The 16,520-nt window shown below is 47.2% G+C and overlaps 1 protein-coding gene across 1 annotated transcript in view; it reads right to left on the reverse strand.

Annotated features, from left to right (window-relative positions):
- LOC146188260 (jmjC domain-containing histone demethylation protein 1-like) overlaps positions 1–16,520 on the reverse strand; it is a 71,057-nt gene that overhangs the window by 13,063 nt on the left and 41,474 nt on the right. Inside the window, exon 6 of the mRNA XM_084603708.1 lies at positions 14,924–15,031. Within this exon, the coding sequence (XP_084459834.1) occupies positions 14,924–15,031 (108 nt within the window). The remainder of the gene's footprint in view (positions 1–14,923; positions 15,032–16,520) is intronic.

Genomic DNA, 16,520 nt, shown 5'->3' on the forward strand with positions numbered 1-16,520 from the left:
ATTCCTGCAAGTTCGCTGTCAACGATTCTAGGCAATAAGGACAGCGTGAGAATGGCACTTGCTTCAGGCACATCCTCGAAGCACAAAAAGGTGACGCGGCCCCTCCATGAAGAGTTGGACAAAGCAGTGCATGCGTGGTTTGTGGAAGCACGAGCCAGCAACGTCCCCCTGTCCGGAAGCATCGTCCAGCAGAAAGCCTTGAACTATGCATGCCTACTTGGCATTGATGATTTTAAAGCCAGCATTGGCTGGCTAAACCGTTTCAAGGCCCGCCATAACATCGTTGGAAAAGTGTTGTGCGGCGAGTCAATGTCAGCAGACGTGGACGGAGCAGCTGCTTGGAAGGCGAGTAACATGGCCGGAATTTTAAGCAACTTCGCGCCTGCAGACATTTACAACGCCGACGAGACCGGGCTATTCTACGAGATGTTGCCGGCTAGGACGCTCGACTTCAAGGGGCAGCGCTGTCACGGCGGCAAACACAGCAAAAAACGCATCACAGTGCTGCTTTGCACAAACATGGATGGCTCGGACAAGCGTCCGCCGTTAGTCATAGGCAAAAGTGCCAAGCCGCGCTGTTTTAAGGGAACTCGTAGCCTACCTGTGCAGTACAAGGAGAACAACAAGTCATGGATGACCCGCGCTATTTTCACCGAGTGGATGATGGCATTCGACCGCGACATGAAGCGGCAGGGCCGTAAAGTTTGCTTGCTTTTGGACAATTGTTCAGCGCATCACTCCGACGAAGTCAAGCTCACTAACACGGAGCTGAGGTTTTTCCCTCCCAATTGCACGTCTGTCTTACAGCCTCTCGATCAGGGCGTGATTCTTAGCCTGAAGCGCGCTTACCGCGGGAGGTTAATTCAGCGGCTGCTTTTTAACACTGAAACCGGCCGAGACACGAAGGTGGACTTGTACGTGGCACTGCAGATTATGTCTGCTGCCTGGAGCACACTGGGGCGCTCAGTAATTGTGAACTGTTTCAGGCACGCCGGATTTGCCGAAGGTCGACCCGTACACTCTGCTGGCCTAACACCAGGCGTTACAGACGACGACGAAGCGGCGTCACCGGCTCCGGGGATCGCGGCCGCCTGGAAAACGCTGGGAGAAATAGGAACCGTGCCGCCTAATCTCGAGCTCGACGAATACATCGGCGCTGACGCTTGTGTTGTTGTTCACGAAGATGTGAGTGATGAGCAGATCATAAAAGCTGCCCGGAATGATAAGGACTCTTCCGATGAAGAAGACGACGACGTACAGGAAGCGCCGGCTGCGGCAACCGCCGTACAGGTGATGGACGCTTTTGATGTCATCAGGAATTTCGTTGCTGTCCGAGACGACGATGTTGCAATGGGTTTGCTGACCGAGTGCGAAAATCGCGTGACGGCGTTGCTCGCCGTGAAGCGTAAGCAAACCAAGCTTACAGATTTTTGGCATTAAACGCCTTTGCTGCTGCTTGGGCAATTCTTTCTGCGTTTCACGTCAAATTTTTGCGATAACGAAGTTCCGCGAGAACGAATTTTTTTTCGTGCACCGTGAATTTCGTTATAGCGGGATTCAACTGTACCCTCCTGAACACCACTCAAGAAACGGTAACGGTGTGCTTAATTTTTGGGAAGCCATGTGCAAAGCATAGCATTTGCATTTAAAATGGGTAGCTTCATGATCGGAAATTCATATTATAATACAGTAAACCCTCGTTACCTCGAAGTTGTAAAAATCCGGGAAAAATTTCGAGATAAGCGGAGTTTCGAGTTAAGCAAAATGCCAAAAATTTCTGGTGACAATACCTAGCGATCAGTCGTGCGACTCCACCGGCAATACCTGTCGTTGCTGCTGGTGCACACTGCATGGAGCGACGGACCACTGCGACAGAGGCGCGTTTTCAGCGTTGCTTTGTGAGCACACAACAACCTGAGCACGCAGCGACGAGCGAAAATGCTTTGGCGGCCCTAGGCCCGTCGCGTCCATCGACGCTCCACTGCACAAAGGGAGCTTTTGTAATAAACGCAAAAGAATTCTCAGGAAAAACTCAACTTTATAATTTTTGAAGGAAGAATTGGGTAATGCTTGCCCGCTCCACATTGGCGTTCGGCCCGACAAAAGAGTCCTCGAGCTGCTAAACGTGTCACATAAGCCGTTGGTCGCCACCGCTGCATTCAACTTTGTTGTGGAGCAAGTGTTGCAGACAGCACATACACAACAAAAATCAGTCAACGCTTCGTGCACATAGCGTGATAAAAAAGAACCACACAATAACTAAATCACTCTTGCTGGTATGCACGTGCGGAGGGCAGCTGACCGAACCATGCCCGATTAAACCCTTCAGCCCGCACGTGCGATCGGCGCTCACGTGACTGCTACCAAGGCGAAAAATGGCTGCGTCCACAGGAATTTTGCATTCACTCTTCGAACGTGACTGTGTTTGGCACTTACTATAAGAACAAAGCGCTCTCTCGGAGCCCCTATCACCTTCGGTAATGAGCTTTGCCTTCGGTCCTTCCGTTAAAAATTTCGACATACAGTAAAACCTCGTTACAAGAGACACTCAAGGGACCCGAAAAAGATGTCTTTTGTAAGCAAGGTCTCTTGTAACTGAAAATTCTAAAAGCACTGTGTTGATCAGTTTATTGCACATCAGCATATAAATGCATTCACACGCGTTAACAGGGAATTGTCCAGGAAAGCTTAAAGAAGCTATTCATACTAGTATGTATTTTTGAGAGTAGAGTGTGTTCCTTCCCAAATTTTGGTAGTAAAGCACTTCACTTTGCAAACCTTCCTGTTTCTCTAATACCTTTGAAGCACTTTTACATGCTCGTCACCTTCAAATGTTAACATTTTTCCTCTATGGCACATGTGCCATTTACTTGCACAAGAATTACACTGTCTGTAAGCTCTTCGGAAGCACACAAGATTCGCATCTGCAGATATGAATTCCTCTATAGAATCTAGTACCTCAGCAGTCTCTTGTATGCTCGCCCAAGATTCATTTTCAAGGAAGCTTTCCACAGTATCCATATACGGGCCCTCTTACATCATGTCATCACATTTAAAGCCTGCTTGAATGAGACGGTTTTTCACAGCTTCACTTCTCAGGCCATTTCAGGCACCTGAAATCCCCTGAACAAACTTCGCATAAATTACTATTGTACAGTCTTGCTGCCCGTCGAGCAACAGGTGCTCTACCAACCTTGTTTTGTACAGCAACTTGACAGAGTGCATAATGCTTTTGTCTATTGGTTGGAAGTAGGGTGTGGAGTTCAGACGCAAAAAATTCCAGACACCTGAAATCACCTGAAAAGCAAACTTCGCATCAATTACTACTGTACAGTCTTGCTGCCCCTCGAGCAACAGGCATTCTACCAATCTTGTTTTGTACAGCAATTGACAGAGTGCATAGTGTTTTTGTCTATTGGTTGAAAGTAGGGTGTGGAGTTTGGAGAGAAAAAATAACTTTGGTGGCTTTGAGCACGAGAACTTCGGTGCTGCAAGAAGCATTGTCCACAAAGAGAAAGGCATCGGGATTCTGCGCTTTCATCTTGTGATTAAATTTTAACAGCGAGGAGTTATATATGCTGGATGTCATTCATGCATTTTGATTTGCTTCGAAGGTGACAGTAATGAGATGCCAGGGGAAGCACTAATTCTCAGTTCCTGACATATACAACAAAAAGGATGCTGATATGGAACAGAGTTTAGCTAAGGGAATCTGAAGTGCATCATTTATGAGTTGGTACACTTCAGCTGCATTGCATGAGCACACCCGGGTTGTGTGTCTTCTAAATAGTAGAGAATTTATTCCAGGACCTGAAAAAGTTGTCCTTAGTAACCGAGTGTCTCCTGTAACCATATCTAGTGAAGTAGCGCAACGGCACAAGGCCAGAGGAAAAAAGGGACAAACACAGTCTCTATCTTCCTCTGGCCTTGCGCCATTGCGCTGCTTCACTAGATACTTCAGACCAACTAGCCCACCAGTTCCTGTTGTGTCTTGTAACCATGTCTCTTGTATGCAATGTTGTTAACATGGCAGACATAGGAAAACCGACCAAACCATTTTTAAATGTCTCTTGTAACGAGACTTGACTGTATCCGCATTACGCCCGAAAAATGCTTCGAGATAAACGGGAGCTAATGCATAGCACATATAGGAGGTGAAAGCGCGGCGTGGAAAATTTTGCTTAACCAATTTTTTGAGATATGTGAGTTTGTGTTAACGAGGGTTTAGTGTACTGTGAAAGCTCATTGATTCGAACCCCACCAATTAGAATTTTCAGATAATCCACACTACACTACTTGGTCCAGCCAAGATCCATAAAAGTGTGTAAAAAAATCCTGTTCATTCGAACATGCCTCGGTTGCGCAATGAATAATTCGAACTATGTGCCACTGCGTATTCAAGCAGGCTCTCGTTCCACTTGTTTAATTTTTTCTCGTGAATTCCATCTTGCAGTCTATGCTACCATCGTTAACCATGAAAATGGAATATGAATGTTACTGCGATTATTGCTTTGTGCACCGTGTTGCATTCGTTTGCGGCATGAGCATGACCTGTGCTTCACAGTACATCATGAAGTGGCATGGGCATGACCAAATCATCGACTGGCCGAGATATTCTAACAGGAGTGCTACAGTAGTGAGAGATTAGCATGATCCGCTTCTGCAGGGCACCACTGCGCATGTGGTTACCCCTTTGAGCAAGTTACCGTATATGCTCATAAAAGAGCCACACTTTTTCCGCAATTTTGACAGAATACGGCTCTTACACGAGTCAGGCCTATATCTATCTGCATGAAAGCCTTACTGTTGCTGTGACTGTTCTAAATAATAACGTAAACACTGCTGAGTGACCACACTTTATTCAAGGAACTTTCTCGTCGCTATCGCTTTGGCAGCTATCTGACGAGCTCACGTCATCGGCACCTTCCCAATTCATCTTTGGTGCCATCCATCTAGTTCGAGATACCAGTCACCTTGAAACTCTCAGCAACAATGTCAGATGACACTAAACACCATGCGCTTAAATTTCACATACAATCTTGCTGCAGGGATGCCCTCTTCAATCGTCCAGTAGGCATTTTCTCATGAATATCCGCTGCCATCTACTCCGAGTAGCATCACCGGAATTCGGCCTTAAATGACCAATTGACAGAAACGTCAAGTGGAAGACTTATCATTCCTCCAGGTCTGCGAGATGGCCTCGAAAACTGCCGAGGACGAGCAAAGCCCTCCGTTGCAACAAGCCGCCCGGTCGGTTCGCCCACACAGTTTTGACCCAGTCCAAAATGAGTTCATCACACATACAACCTTTCTTGTGGACACGAATGACAATTCCATCAGGAAACTTCTCTTTGGGCCATGTCTTTCCTTTAAAGACCACGTACGGTGGCAGCTTTCTGCCATCGGCAGTGATGCACAACATCACCATGCACATTTGATGCTTGGCGCCAGTTGTGTGCATAACGATGCTTTCTGCACCTTTAAAGTCAACCGTACTATTTTCTGGCGTATCAAACTAGGCAGGAATCTGGTCCGTGTTCCCTATTAGTGAAAGGTCGTAGCCATGCTCCGTCCGAAGCCTGTACACATCCGAAGCCTGTTCACAATACGATGAACCACCCCGCCGGGGTGGCACAGTGGTTACGGCGCTCGACTACTGTTCCCAAGGGCGCGGGATCGAATCCCGGCCTCGGCGGCCTCTTTTCGATGGAGGCAAAAAGCAAGGCGCTCGTGTGCTGTGCGATGTCAGTGCACATTAAAGAACCCCAGGTGGTCGAAATTTCCGGAGTCCTCCACTACGGCGTCTCCCAAGCCTCAATTGCTTTGGGACGTTAAACCCCACAAACCAACCAACAAAACGGTGAACCTTTAACAGTTCGATCTCATATTCATTGAGTGCCTTTTACACAGTGTTGTTCTGCTTTGAACGGAGAGAGTGTGCCGAATCATGAACCGCTCAAGCCATCCCCTATTTGCTTTAAAACTTGCAGGCGGAATATCCATGTGGCAAGTGATGGCAACGAATTTCACGCGGATCATCTCCGTTGATAGATGTTTTTTCTGGTCGCTGGGATGTACTCAACAAATTCCTATTCAAGTTCAGGAAACCTTCGCTGCTTCCCGCGGTTTGTACCAGAGAATTGTTCTTTTTGCTTGCACCCCCGACGCACACGATTCTCGTCGACTTCGAACTTGCATCCAGCCACCAGCTTGCCGTGTTCTTTGGTGTAGGCTACGACTTTCAGCTTGAAGGTGGTGGTGTACCAAGCCAAATCTGCCCATAGTCGGTGAGCAGTGAACACAGGCCACGATACACTGAATAACGCTGCACGCAAAAGCTGCACTACCACCACACAAAGAAGAAATGGCGCTGGTACAAAAACAAATGCAAAAATGCGGCATGCGGCGAAGACCGCGTCGCACAAGGTCTTACAATACTGATGATTGGGGCTGAAAGCAGCTAGCGCCATTAATGAGGGCTCATGAGGCTAACCTGTGCTAGTGCATGAACTTCCACGTTTGGCTGTTTTCAAAATTTCCCCCCCCAAGTTAGGGGTGTGGCCTTTACACGGGAGAGGCCCTTAAAGTATACATATACTATGGTGAGGCTGCCCAAAAGTAATAAAAAGTAATATGCCTCTGCCCGTACAGCATACAGTCGATCCCAGATTAATCGAACTCGAAGGGAATCATGAAATAGTTCGTAACAGTCCACAATTGAATTTTTTTGACACCAAATTTTTCGGACATGCTTGACTATTCGGACTATTTATCGAATAAGACTTGAAATTTCTCCAACCAACACTTTTATTTTATAAAACCCGACGTTTCGGAGCCGGCTCGGCTCCTTCTTCAGGGGTGCATGACGCGGGGCTGCGTGCAGCTATAAGTAAAGGAATGGTCGAGGGGGAGAAGAAGGTGGGGGGGGGGAGAATGGGGAGGGGGTGGAATGTGTGTGAAAGGAATGAGAAGGAAGGAGGGGGGTTTAGACGAGTGAGGGTGCCGCAGGTGCAGGTGTGCTCGCTGGCGACTTTTTTCTTTTCTTCTGTGAAGTGGCCAGGAGAGAGCGAAGACCTTGCAAGTATACAGCAGGGAGGTTGCCTGAATGTTCTTCTGAATGTTCTGAATGAATCTTCTGAATGTTCAGCTATGGGGTTGCGTTCTCTTGAAAAATTTTTCAAGAGAACGCAACCCCATAGCTGAACATTCAGAAGATTCCGACCACAGAATAAATTTCGAAGAAACGTTCATCTTGGAGACCGAGACCAATTACCGCAAAAGACGCCTCCTCGAGTCATGGCACATACAGTCTACCGCAAATAACATCAACCGGACAACAGGCAACCTCCCTGCTGTATACTTGCAAGGTCTTCGCTCTCTCCTGGCCACTTCACAGAAGAAAAGAAAAAAGTCGCCAGCGAGCACACCTGCACCTGCGGCACCCTCACTCGTCTAAACCCCCCTCCTTCCTTCTCATTCCTTTCACACACATTCCACCCCCTCCCCATTCTCCCCCCCCCCCCCCCACCTTCTTCTCCCCCTCGACCATTCCTTTACTTATAGCTGCACGCAGCCCCGCGTCATGCACCCCTGAAGAAGGAGCCGAGCCGGCTCCGAAACGTCGGGTTTTATAAAATAAAAGTGTTGGTTGGAGAAATTTCAAGTCTTATTTAGTTATCAACCCAACCAGACAGGCAAATCTGTCGAAATGTTTAGCTTTCGGACTATTTATCGGCCCCAGGACACACCTTATAATGTCAATGTATTATGCGGCTCAAAATTTCGGACACTCCAGGGTGGGCTATTCAATTTTTCGGACATTCCAAGCATCAGCCAGGCCAACTGCCGCACATTTTGAGCAGTGTCGCCGCCATCTTGTTTCTTTTTTTTTTGATAGCCTCGAAACCGGTGCCGGCCTTGCATGTCGCTCCTCAGCTAAGTTGATGCTGGATCGAGGCTATACTATTTGCCTGCAGCTTCCCCTTCCTAAACAATGTCGCTGCTCGTTGCTGGAATGCTTTTTTTATTCTTTTAGCTTGATCGCTTCGAATGCCTGTTCCTTTGTGTGTTTGCCGTGCGTTTCAGGTGCACTGCCGAGCATAGCAGATAGGCCTAGCCAGGGTTGTGCTAATAGGCGAACTACGTTCTCTCGCTACTGTGGCTCGCATTTAATTGAATCGGCTTTAGTTCTTGAAGAAGCTGTTTCTGGATTTTATAAGGAGCATTTTTTTTTTGCATGCAACTCGGCAGCGAGAAGGCACTCAACGGAGTTGATGTTGTGATCCAGTGGTTGATGGTAGTGGTGTGCCTCGACAGTGGGAAAACCTACTCTGTCGATTTGCTCGTAGCATTTAGCATGCTCACTGATGCGTGGAAGTCGGTGGCACCCACAACACTGCGCAATTGCTTCTGCCACGCGGGATTTGTGCTGAATGACAAGTCGGCTGCCTTGAAAGAGGAAAGTGTCGTCGAGCAGCTGTCAGGCAGTGAGCAGGTCATTGACGACCTTCGCACTGCAGGTGTCGAAAGTCCATCGACCGTCTCATTTTCAGAGTTCATAGACATGGACCATGAGTTGGAACTACGCGCTGGGCTCACAGATGCAGAAATTATTCGCCAAGTGCTTGCGGTGTCTGAGAGCGACGACGACGACGATGACTCCCCTGCAGCAGCGCAGCCATTGCAAGCTGAGCTGATAAAAGCGGTCGCAACCCTTTCATCAGCTTACGCCGACACGACTCTAGCCGAAATTCAGGTGAACCTGTTAGCACGGCAGCAGAGTGTGGTGCAGAAAAGCATTCATGACTTTTTCTGGCCTCAAAGTCAATAATAGGCAATAAATTTAGCTTTTTTGGTGCGCATTTATTTTTTCGGACTGTCCAATTTTTCTCCCATTTTCGTGGTCAGTTGAGAGTGAAAAAAATCGGTCGTCGACTGTATATCGTTAATTCGATATACAGAAATAGGCTTGAGGTGCCGCTTACAATCGTGAAAAATCATACCGTATTTATAGCATAATCAACCCACTCGCATAATGAACCTACCCTCCACTTTTGCCCCAAGCGAACGTTTTCCCTCGCATGTCGGTGGTGTGTCCCTCTGTTTCGGCCGTCGCATCCACAGCTCATTTATTAGCAGCATGCCAAGATGCTGCCCAGCGATAACGTCATGGTATGTTTATCTTTTGATAGCTGCTGTGGTGGCGGGGAGTGAACTTAGCACAGTGTCCATGATGGCTCAATTCCACAAGCCTGGTTCGATTTATCACGCCGTGCTTGAGGCAGCCGTAGTCCACTACCACAAAATCATTGGAAAGCATGATAGCTGAAATGCCATTTGAAGCCAAGAATGCTAAAAGCCACTATCATTATCGCAGCTGACCGTGTGCTTTTGTTGATTCATGGATGAAAAAATGGACGACTCTCGCAAAAAAAAAATCTGCCGCTTCCTAACGTCCACTGCCAAAATAGCATTTACGCTATGCAGCACATTCAGTACAAGGATGGAAGACTTTCACACACACAAAAAAAACATCCGCCGCTTCTAAACGTCTGCACTGCCATAGTTTACACACGTTCAGCATGACGACACGAGACGTGCATCGCATGTCAGCCGCCACACGAAGAGGGTTCACAATACACACCGGAGAAAGCGCACACCTTTAGCTTTGTGAAGTTAAACTGGCGACCTGCTATAAAGGGTAGGCCACCACCACGATATTCTGTCTGCCACGGGCTGAGCTTGCTTGGCGCGAATGCATAGTGCGTACTGCTGCTAACAAAGACCAGGGAGAAGAGAGCAAGGAGAGAGAAAGCTGGGCAGAAGAATGGGCACACCCTTGCGCTTCCCTCTATCGCGTTTTTCCCCTCTCCCAAACACCACGGATGCATTGGCTGCATCTGCTCCATACCGAGCTGTTGCCTGACCGATTCCCTCTCATTTGTTTATGCACAAGGCTAGCAAATGTCACGTGCTGATGCGCAGCAAACGATCACCGTAGATGCACGTGCCTTTGGGGAACAAGCGCGGCGCTTTTCTAGACCAGCCATTGCCAAACTGTTCCCTCTCATTCCTTCTGCGCATGGCTCAAAAACATTACACGGCAAACGGCCGAGGGTAATGCGATCAGATTTGGGGAACACGCACCTTCCAGTGCGTGGAGCGGAGTTCGATGTATCGAACGACCGGTGAAACTAATTTCGATACCGATGAAACTGATTTCGATATAAGACGCAGCTTTCCTGTGCTTTTACATGGGATTTTCAAGGGGATATTCCATGAGTTCGATATAACTAAAATTCGAATTATCTGGGTTCGATATATCCAGGTTCGACTGTATACGGTACATGCTTCCCGGTGGCGCACACGCCTGCCCTTTTGGGACCAGTCAGCGTGCCCGTGCTGGCACGTGCTTATGGGCTATACAATAACTCCCTATTATTGACTTATAAATGTGACATGGGGAGCGGCAAAGTTTGTGATTTGTAAAGCTCATTTTTTTTGGACTTTGATTATTGGGCCATTTCGCGGGACCCACAGAGTCTGAAAAACAGTCAGCGACTTAAGGGTTGTTTCACATGCAAGTGGAAACACTCGAGATTTTTGCCATGGTGACGCAAAAACCTGTTTTGAGCTGTTGCGGTGGCTCGAGCGGTGAGAGCAACGCTGTTCCAACAAGTTGGAAATTTTCCACTCTGTAACTGCCGCTCATAGCTGAGTTCGCTAAATCGCTTGCATGTGCACTGCCATTAACGCTTTTTGTTGTGTTTAACAACATTAATTCAGATTTCATCTCGTCGCATAGCTGGTGGCCACAAATAGCCTTGAACAGCCGTTGCCTAGCAGCCATTTCAGTTAAGCTCCACCACATGGTGTCGCTGTCGTCAGCGCCATGCCTCTGCCACGCGCAGTCACTTGCTCCCGCCTGATGCGTGCTCTCCGCCGAGGTAGAGGGTGAGGAGGTGACACTTCGCGGGGGTATATATATACAGTCACCAATCGAATTTTCGGACATGCCCAATATCTCGGATGTCTTCACGGCACCGCCACGAGCCCCATAGAATCAATGTATAAGGGCACTTGAAATTTCGGATGCTCGAACCCCCCCCCCCCCCCCCATCCAATTTTTCTGACTTTTTGATGCGACGGAAATTCTGAAACTGCAACTGCAATCATAAAAAGCCATCATTTTGGCTATCTCCCAGTGTGGGTACCATGTCACAGCTTTGAACAACTAGCCGTACCTAGCCATCACACTCCGGTTTGGTTTGGCCACTCTGGCTATGTTCACCAGCGCCTCGTCCGGAGTTTCCGGAAGCGCCGTCGACGCCGCGAATGTTTCGCTTTTTCGCTGCGCAGACTCATCGTAGACCACATAGTGTTTCGCTAAGCTGGTGCATGGTTTTGCTACGTGCTACGTATTGTGTCAAATGTGCTCTGCGAAGCTAGGCCTAGGTGCTTTAACACTTTGCAACAAGAAGATTTTGCTTGCCCGCGATGGCCCCCACTCGGTCCTCGCCGATGGCATCGAAGCGCGGAAAAAAGTACCGTCCGTTAACGATATAGAAGAAAGCCGCCATTATTAATCAAGTAATGAGTGGACAATCGCAGGCTGACGTGGATAAGGAGTTCAGCATTTCAGAGCAAACAGCCTCGGATTTTCTCAAGAACAAGGGCAAGGTCCTGGAAGCGGCCGAAAAACTATCTGGTGCCAAAAAAAAGGATGCAAGCCTAAGTGTTCACCCTAAGCTTGAGGAAGCCCTCATCGTTAGGCTTAATTCAATGACTGGAAAGCAGTTGCCGGTCTCGGGCGGCATTTGAAAGAAAAAGCAGAAACTCTTGCGCTTCAAATGGGCATTGACGATTTTAAGTTTAGTAATGGGTGGCTGAGAAACTTTAAACATCGGAATGACCTCGAGTTCAAGAAGGTGTGCGGTGAGAGCGGCGCCGTCGACAATGTAGTTGTTGAGCAGTACCGCAACAGAAAACTATATTTGGGAACACAGTGCGGAACAGGACGCAACACAAGAGAATGAAGGTAGACAGGACGGAGCGCTGAACTTCAGTGCTCCGTCCTGTCTACCTTCGTTCTCTTGCGTTGCGTCCTGTTCCGCGCTGTGTTCCCAAATATGGATTTGAACCAACTAGCCCAACAGCAAGTGTTGCTTAACAGAAAACTGCAGTCTTTGCGCAGCAGTTCTCTGCTGACAATGTTTTCAACTACGATGAAACTGGCTTATTTTATAGGATGTTGCCAGAAAGAATGCTTGCTTTTGCTGGTGACCCATGCCACGGTGGCAAGCACAGTAAAGAGTGGCTGACCGTTCTTGTCGGCAGCAACACGTCTGGCAGCAAGAAGCTTCCTTTGCTTGTAATCGGGAAGTTGAAGAACCCGAAGTGCTTTAAAGGGGCATCGCTGCCAGTGTTGTACGAAGCCAACAAAAAGGCATGGGTCACTCAGCAGTTGTTTGAAAATCACGTCCGCAGGTTGGACAGGAAGTTTGAACTTCAGAACAGACGTGTCGTGCTCTTCGTTGACAACCGTGCCGCTCATGGTCACATCAAGAATTTGAAGGCTTTACAGCTTGAGTTCATGCCGCCCAACACGACTGCAATTCTTCAACCGATGGACTGAAACTTTTGTATCGTTAATGGGTGCTAAACCACATGGTGTTGTGTGCGGAAAGCGGCAAAGGCTACAACGTTGACCTTCGGTCTGCTGTCGAAATGTTTGCGGACGCATGGAAGACAGTGAAGGAAGACACAATTCGCAACTGTTTTCGCCAGGCAGGCTTCGCACTCACCACAGAGGCAGCAGACTTGCCTGAATGTGACAACGTGATTGACATGTGCCTGCCCATGGACGACGCGATCAACGACCTCCGCTCTGCTGGGATTTCCATACCGACAGTAATAGCTTTTGAACAGTTTGTCGACGCTGACAACGAGCTCGACTTCTGTGCAGAACTAACCAATGAGGAACTAGTCCGTCAGGTTGTGGAGGATTCGGAAGACTCTGGTGTTGAGAATGAGAAGCCAACGTCTGCGCCACCTACGAGCGCAGAGTTGACGCGAGCATTGCTCACGCTTTCATCAGTGTACAGCGCTGACGTGACTCTTGCTCATATCGAGGCGAATATGATCGCATGCAAGCGGAACGCCGTCCAAACAAGAATCGACAAGTTCTTTAAGACACTGCAGCAATAACGCCGGCTGCCGTGACACATGCATAATGAACAGGCTGTCGGCTGCATAGTTTTTGAACTGCTCTTTTTCATGCTTGGTGTTTCGGAAGCCTAATACCTCGTCCTTGACTGTTTTGATCCAAGAAATATTTGTAAAATGGTAAGTCTTTTTCATGCATTCATTTTTTCAGACTGCCTAAATTTTCAGACATTTTTGCATTCCCTAGAGGGTCCGAAAAATCAGTCGTTCAGTGTATATAATATATATACGAGGGGGTACCCAAAAGAAGCCGGACTAATTTTTTGGTGGGCAGCACTTTTGTAGTACCGTGTTCTGCCGCTAGGAGTGCATAGAGTGAACATTCCAGAGTCAGTCAGCCGACTGACTCGTACTAACTTTCGCAGTTTATAGTGACAACTGTTTTCTGTGAGTGTCGTTTTTGCAATGACTGATTTTCCCGAACAGCGTGCGGCGGTGAAACTGTGTTTTCTGCTCAGAAAAAAATGGAACAGAAACTCTTGAAATGTTAAAAACGACGTACAAGAATGATGCTATGGAGAAAACTCAAGTGTTTGAGCAGTTCTCCTGTTTCAAAATTGCTGAACTGTCAATTGATGACCAACCTCGCTCTGGTTGTCCTTCCATAGCCCGAACATATAAAAATGTTGAAAAAATTCGTGCAATCACCAATATTTGACCAAAAATGGTTTGATCCCTGTTCCTCACCCCCCATATTGACCGGACCTTGACCTGTGTGACTTTTTTTGTTTCCCGGAATGAAAAAAATCTATGAAAGGAAAGCGTTTTGCTGATGTTGAGGAGAAAAGTAAAGAATGACGCAGGCACTGTCAAGTATCACAAAAGATAAATTTGAACAATTTTTTGAAAAGTGGAATGAAAGATTAGACAAGTGTATTAGTGCAAGAGAAGAGTAGTTTGAAGGAGGTTGAATGGTTAGGCTTAAAATGTGAGTAAATAGGTTCAAAAGGAAACAAGTTCAGTTTTTTTTGGGTACCCCCTCGTATGCTCACTGCGCCTCGGTAGAATTCTGTCGTTATGGAGAGTGCAAAGAGAAGCAATGGCAACAGGATGAAGCTAGAAAGAGGCAACGCGCTCAAGAGACAGCAGAACGCGCTGCACTACTCGGGAAGTAGCTTAGAACTTGTGCTACACAGAGCCTCGGAGGAAACTGGGCACGTCATTGACAAATTTGAGACAAAGTCTCACCACTGTACAGATCGCCGTAGCGTATTCATCGGGATAAAAACAACAAAAGCATAGTTTTTGTCTAAACACTGCCTTGCCATGTCTTTACTATACAGCCAAACACCAAGTTACACCACAAGCAGAAACTACAAGCGTAGCCATGCAGCTGTTGCTAATGCAACTGACCTTAACCAGAGCTAAAAAATGTTTCTTTTTCTTTGTTTCAAATTCTCAGGGGCAAAAGTGGAGGGTGGGTTCATTATGCAAGTGGGTTGATTGTGTGACAAATACGGTATCATTTTTCACAATCGCAAGTGGCGTCTGAAGCAATTTCTGTATATAAAATTATCGATATATCGAAACATTTCGCCATCCCCTTCGATGTATCCGGGTTTGACTGTAGCCATGCACCGCCTACTTAAAAAAATATTTTCGTGACTTCTACATTAATGACATCTTATTGTGAAACAGACCCAAGATGACTGCCCTAAAATTTGAGATTTCTTTTTCCACATCATTTTCCAAGCCTTACCGTTTCAGACCAGTTCGTACATTCGCCCAGATGCAGCTCCTCCAGTTGAGACAGCAGGCTGATCTGGAACACCACTTCAGAACTCATGTCCTGTACTGTCACCAGTGTCTGCAGGCAAGCAAGAAATTAGCAGGGGTTAAACTAAGTTCGAGTTTGACCTGTCTTTTGCTTGAGTGTGCTACTACCACCCATTCAGCTCGCATCATCGCTTGCCTGTCATATGGCCTTTCACGTTGCTGAGAATCACATTGCTGAGAATCGCATTGCTGAGAATCACATTTAAAGGTCAAGGTCATTTCATGGTGAAGTGGTGAGGTAGTAACACATGACATTACCATTGCATACCATACTGAGGGGAAGAGGCTTGTCACTACCGAGGCTGTCCCAGTTTGAGCTTGGCTCAAGGTCACCACGACGAAACCAAACAGTCCTAGGGTCTGTACTTGGAGGATTAGAGCTATTGCTCTAATACAGCCACATGAAACACCAAAATGGAGGCTGCAGAGAACACCCCCCACAGGCTTACCATGATCAAAATGTGGCCACTGCGGAAACATTGAGAGCCTTTGGCTTTGGGTATCCATTCTATACCACAACATGATAAAGCTTCACATTGTGGCAAGCCTATTTGAGTGCGATAAAGGCAAGCTAATAAAAATGGGCACTGGTTCTGTTACGATCCTGCTTTTACTATGACAAACTGGCCTCAAAGCCACGGAAATAAGGCTGTTTAAGAGTGGCCTCTCACTGTGTACTTCCCTGAATCAACGGATCTACCACGTCATGTTGGCATTTGAAAACTGCTATGCCATCTCCTTGACGCTGATGAATAAGATACAAGAATGACTCATCACTTGCACAGGCACGACACCTGGACATCAACTGCAGAGAGACAACAGCACTAATGGCAGTCAGAAACACACTATTCCGTGCATGGGACTTACGAGGGCTCGCCTGCTCCAAGGCAATTCAGAATTAATAGATGGCAGCCCATACACACCATCAAAAGGAAACAATTTCTTCAATTACAGGAAATACATTTGTTCTTCTATGCATGTGTAGTAGAGCACTGCTCGGGCTTACCCGAAAGCCAGGCATTTATTAGAAGACCTGGGCTTTAAGCCTTGGGCCCAGGCCTGTGAAAAGATGGACCTGGGTCAGGATTGGGCCTGCAAATGACTAGCTAGTTTAATTGAATGACAACTGCTTATGTTTTATGTGGTTAACAGGTGAAAGCAATGCCAAGTGAATATAGTGGCAGTTCAGGACCATTTCCAGACTGCAAAAACTTTTTAATACACGGTGATGCTTACGACATGTTGGGATATAAAGAAGAAATTAAAACTATGTGAAAAGCAAATGAATATATTGTAAGGTCGGGCTTGGCAGATCAAGTTTATTGCAGACCTGAAGGCCTGGTTACACACTGTAGCGGACCGCACTCCGCGATGATGATGGGTATCTACAAGAGAGAGCAGGATGAAGATGAACCAGCATGCTCAACTGTGTGAAAGATGAAGTGCCACACAGTGCTCACAATATGCATATAAAGCAGCAAAAACCTGCGTGAAGTTCGCGCAGCTTTTCGGGTGCACGA

This window comes from Amblyomma maculatum, chromosome 5 (genome assembly GCF_055883805.1).
Source record: "Amblyomma maculatum isolate TAMU_Amacu chromosome 5, ASM5588380v1, whole genome shotgun sequence".
Taxonomy (NCBI): domain Eukaryota; kingdom Metazoa; phylum Arthropoda; class Arachnida; order Ixodida; family Ixodidae; genus Amblyomma; species Amblyomma maculatum.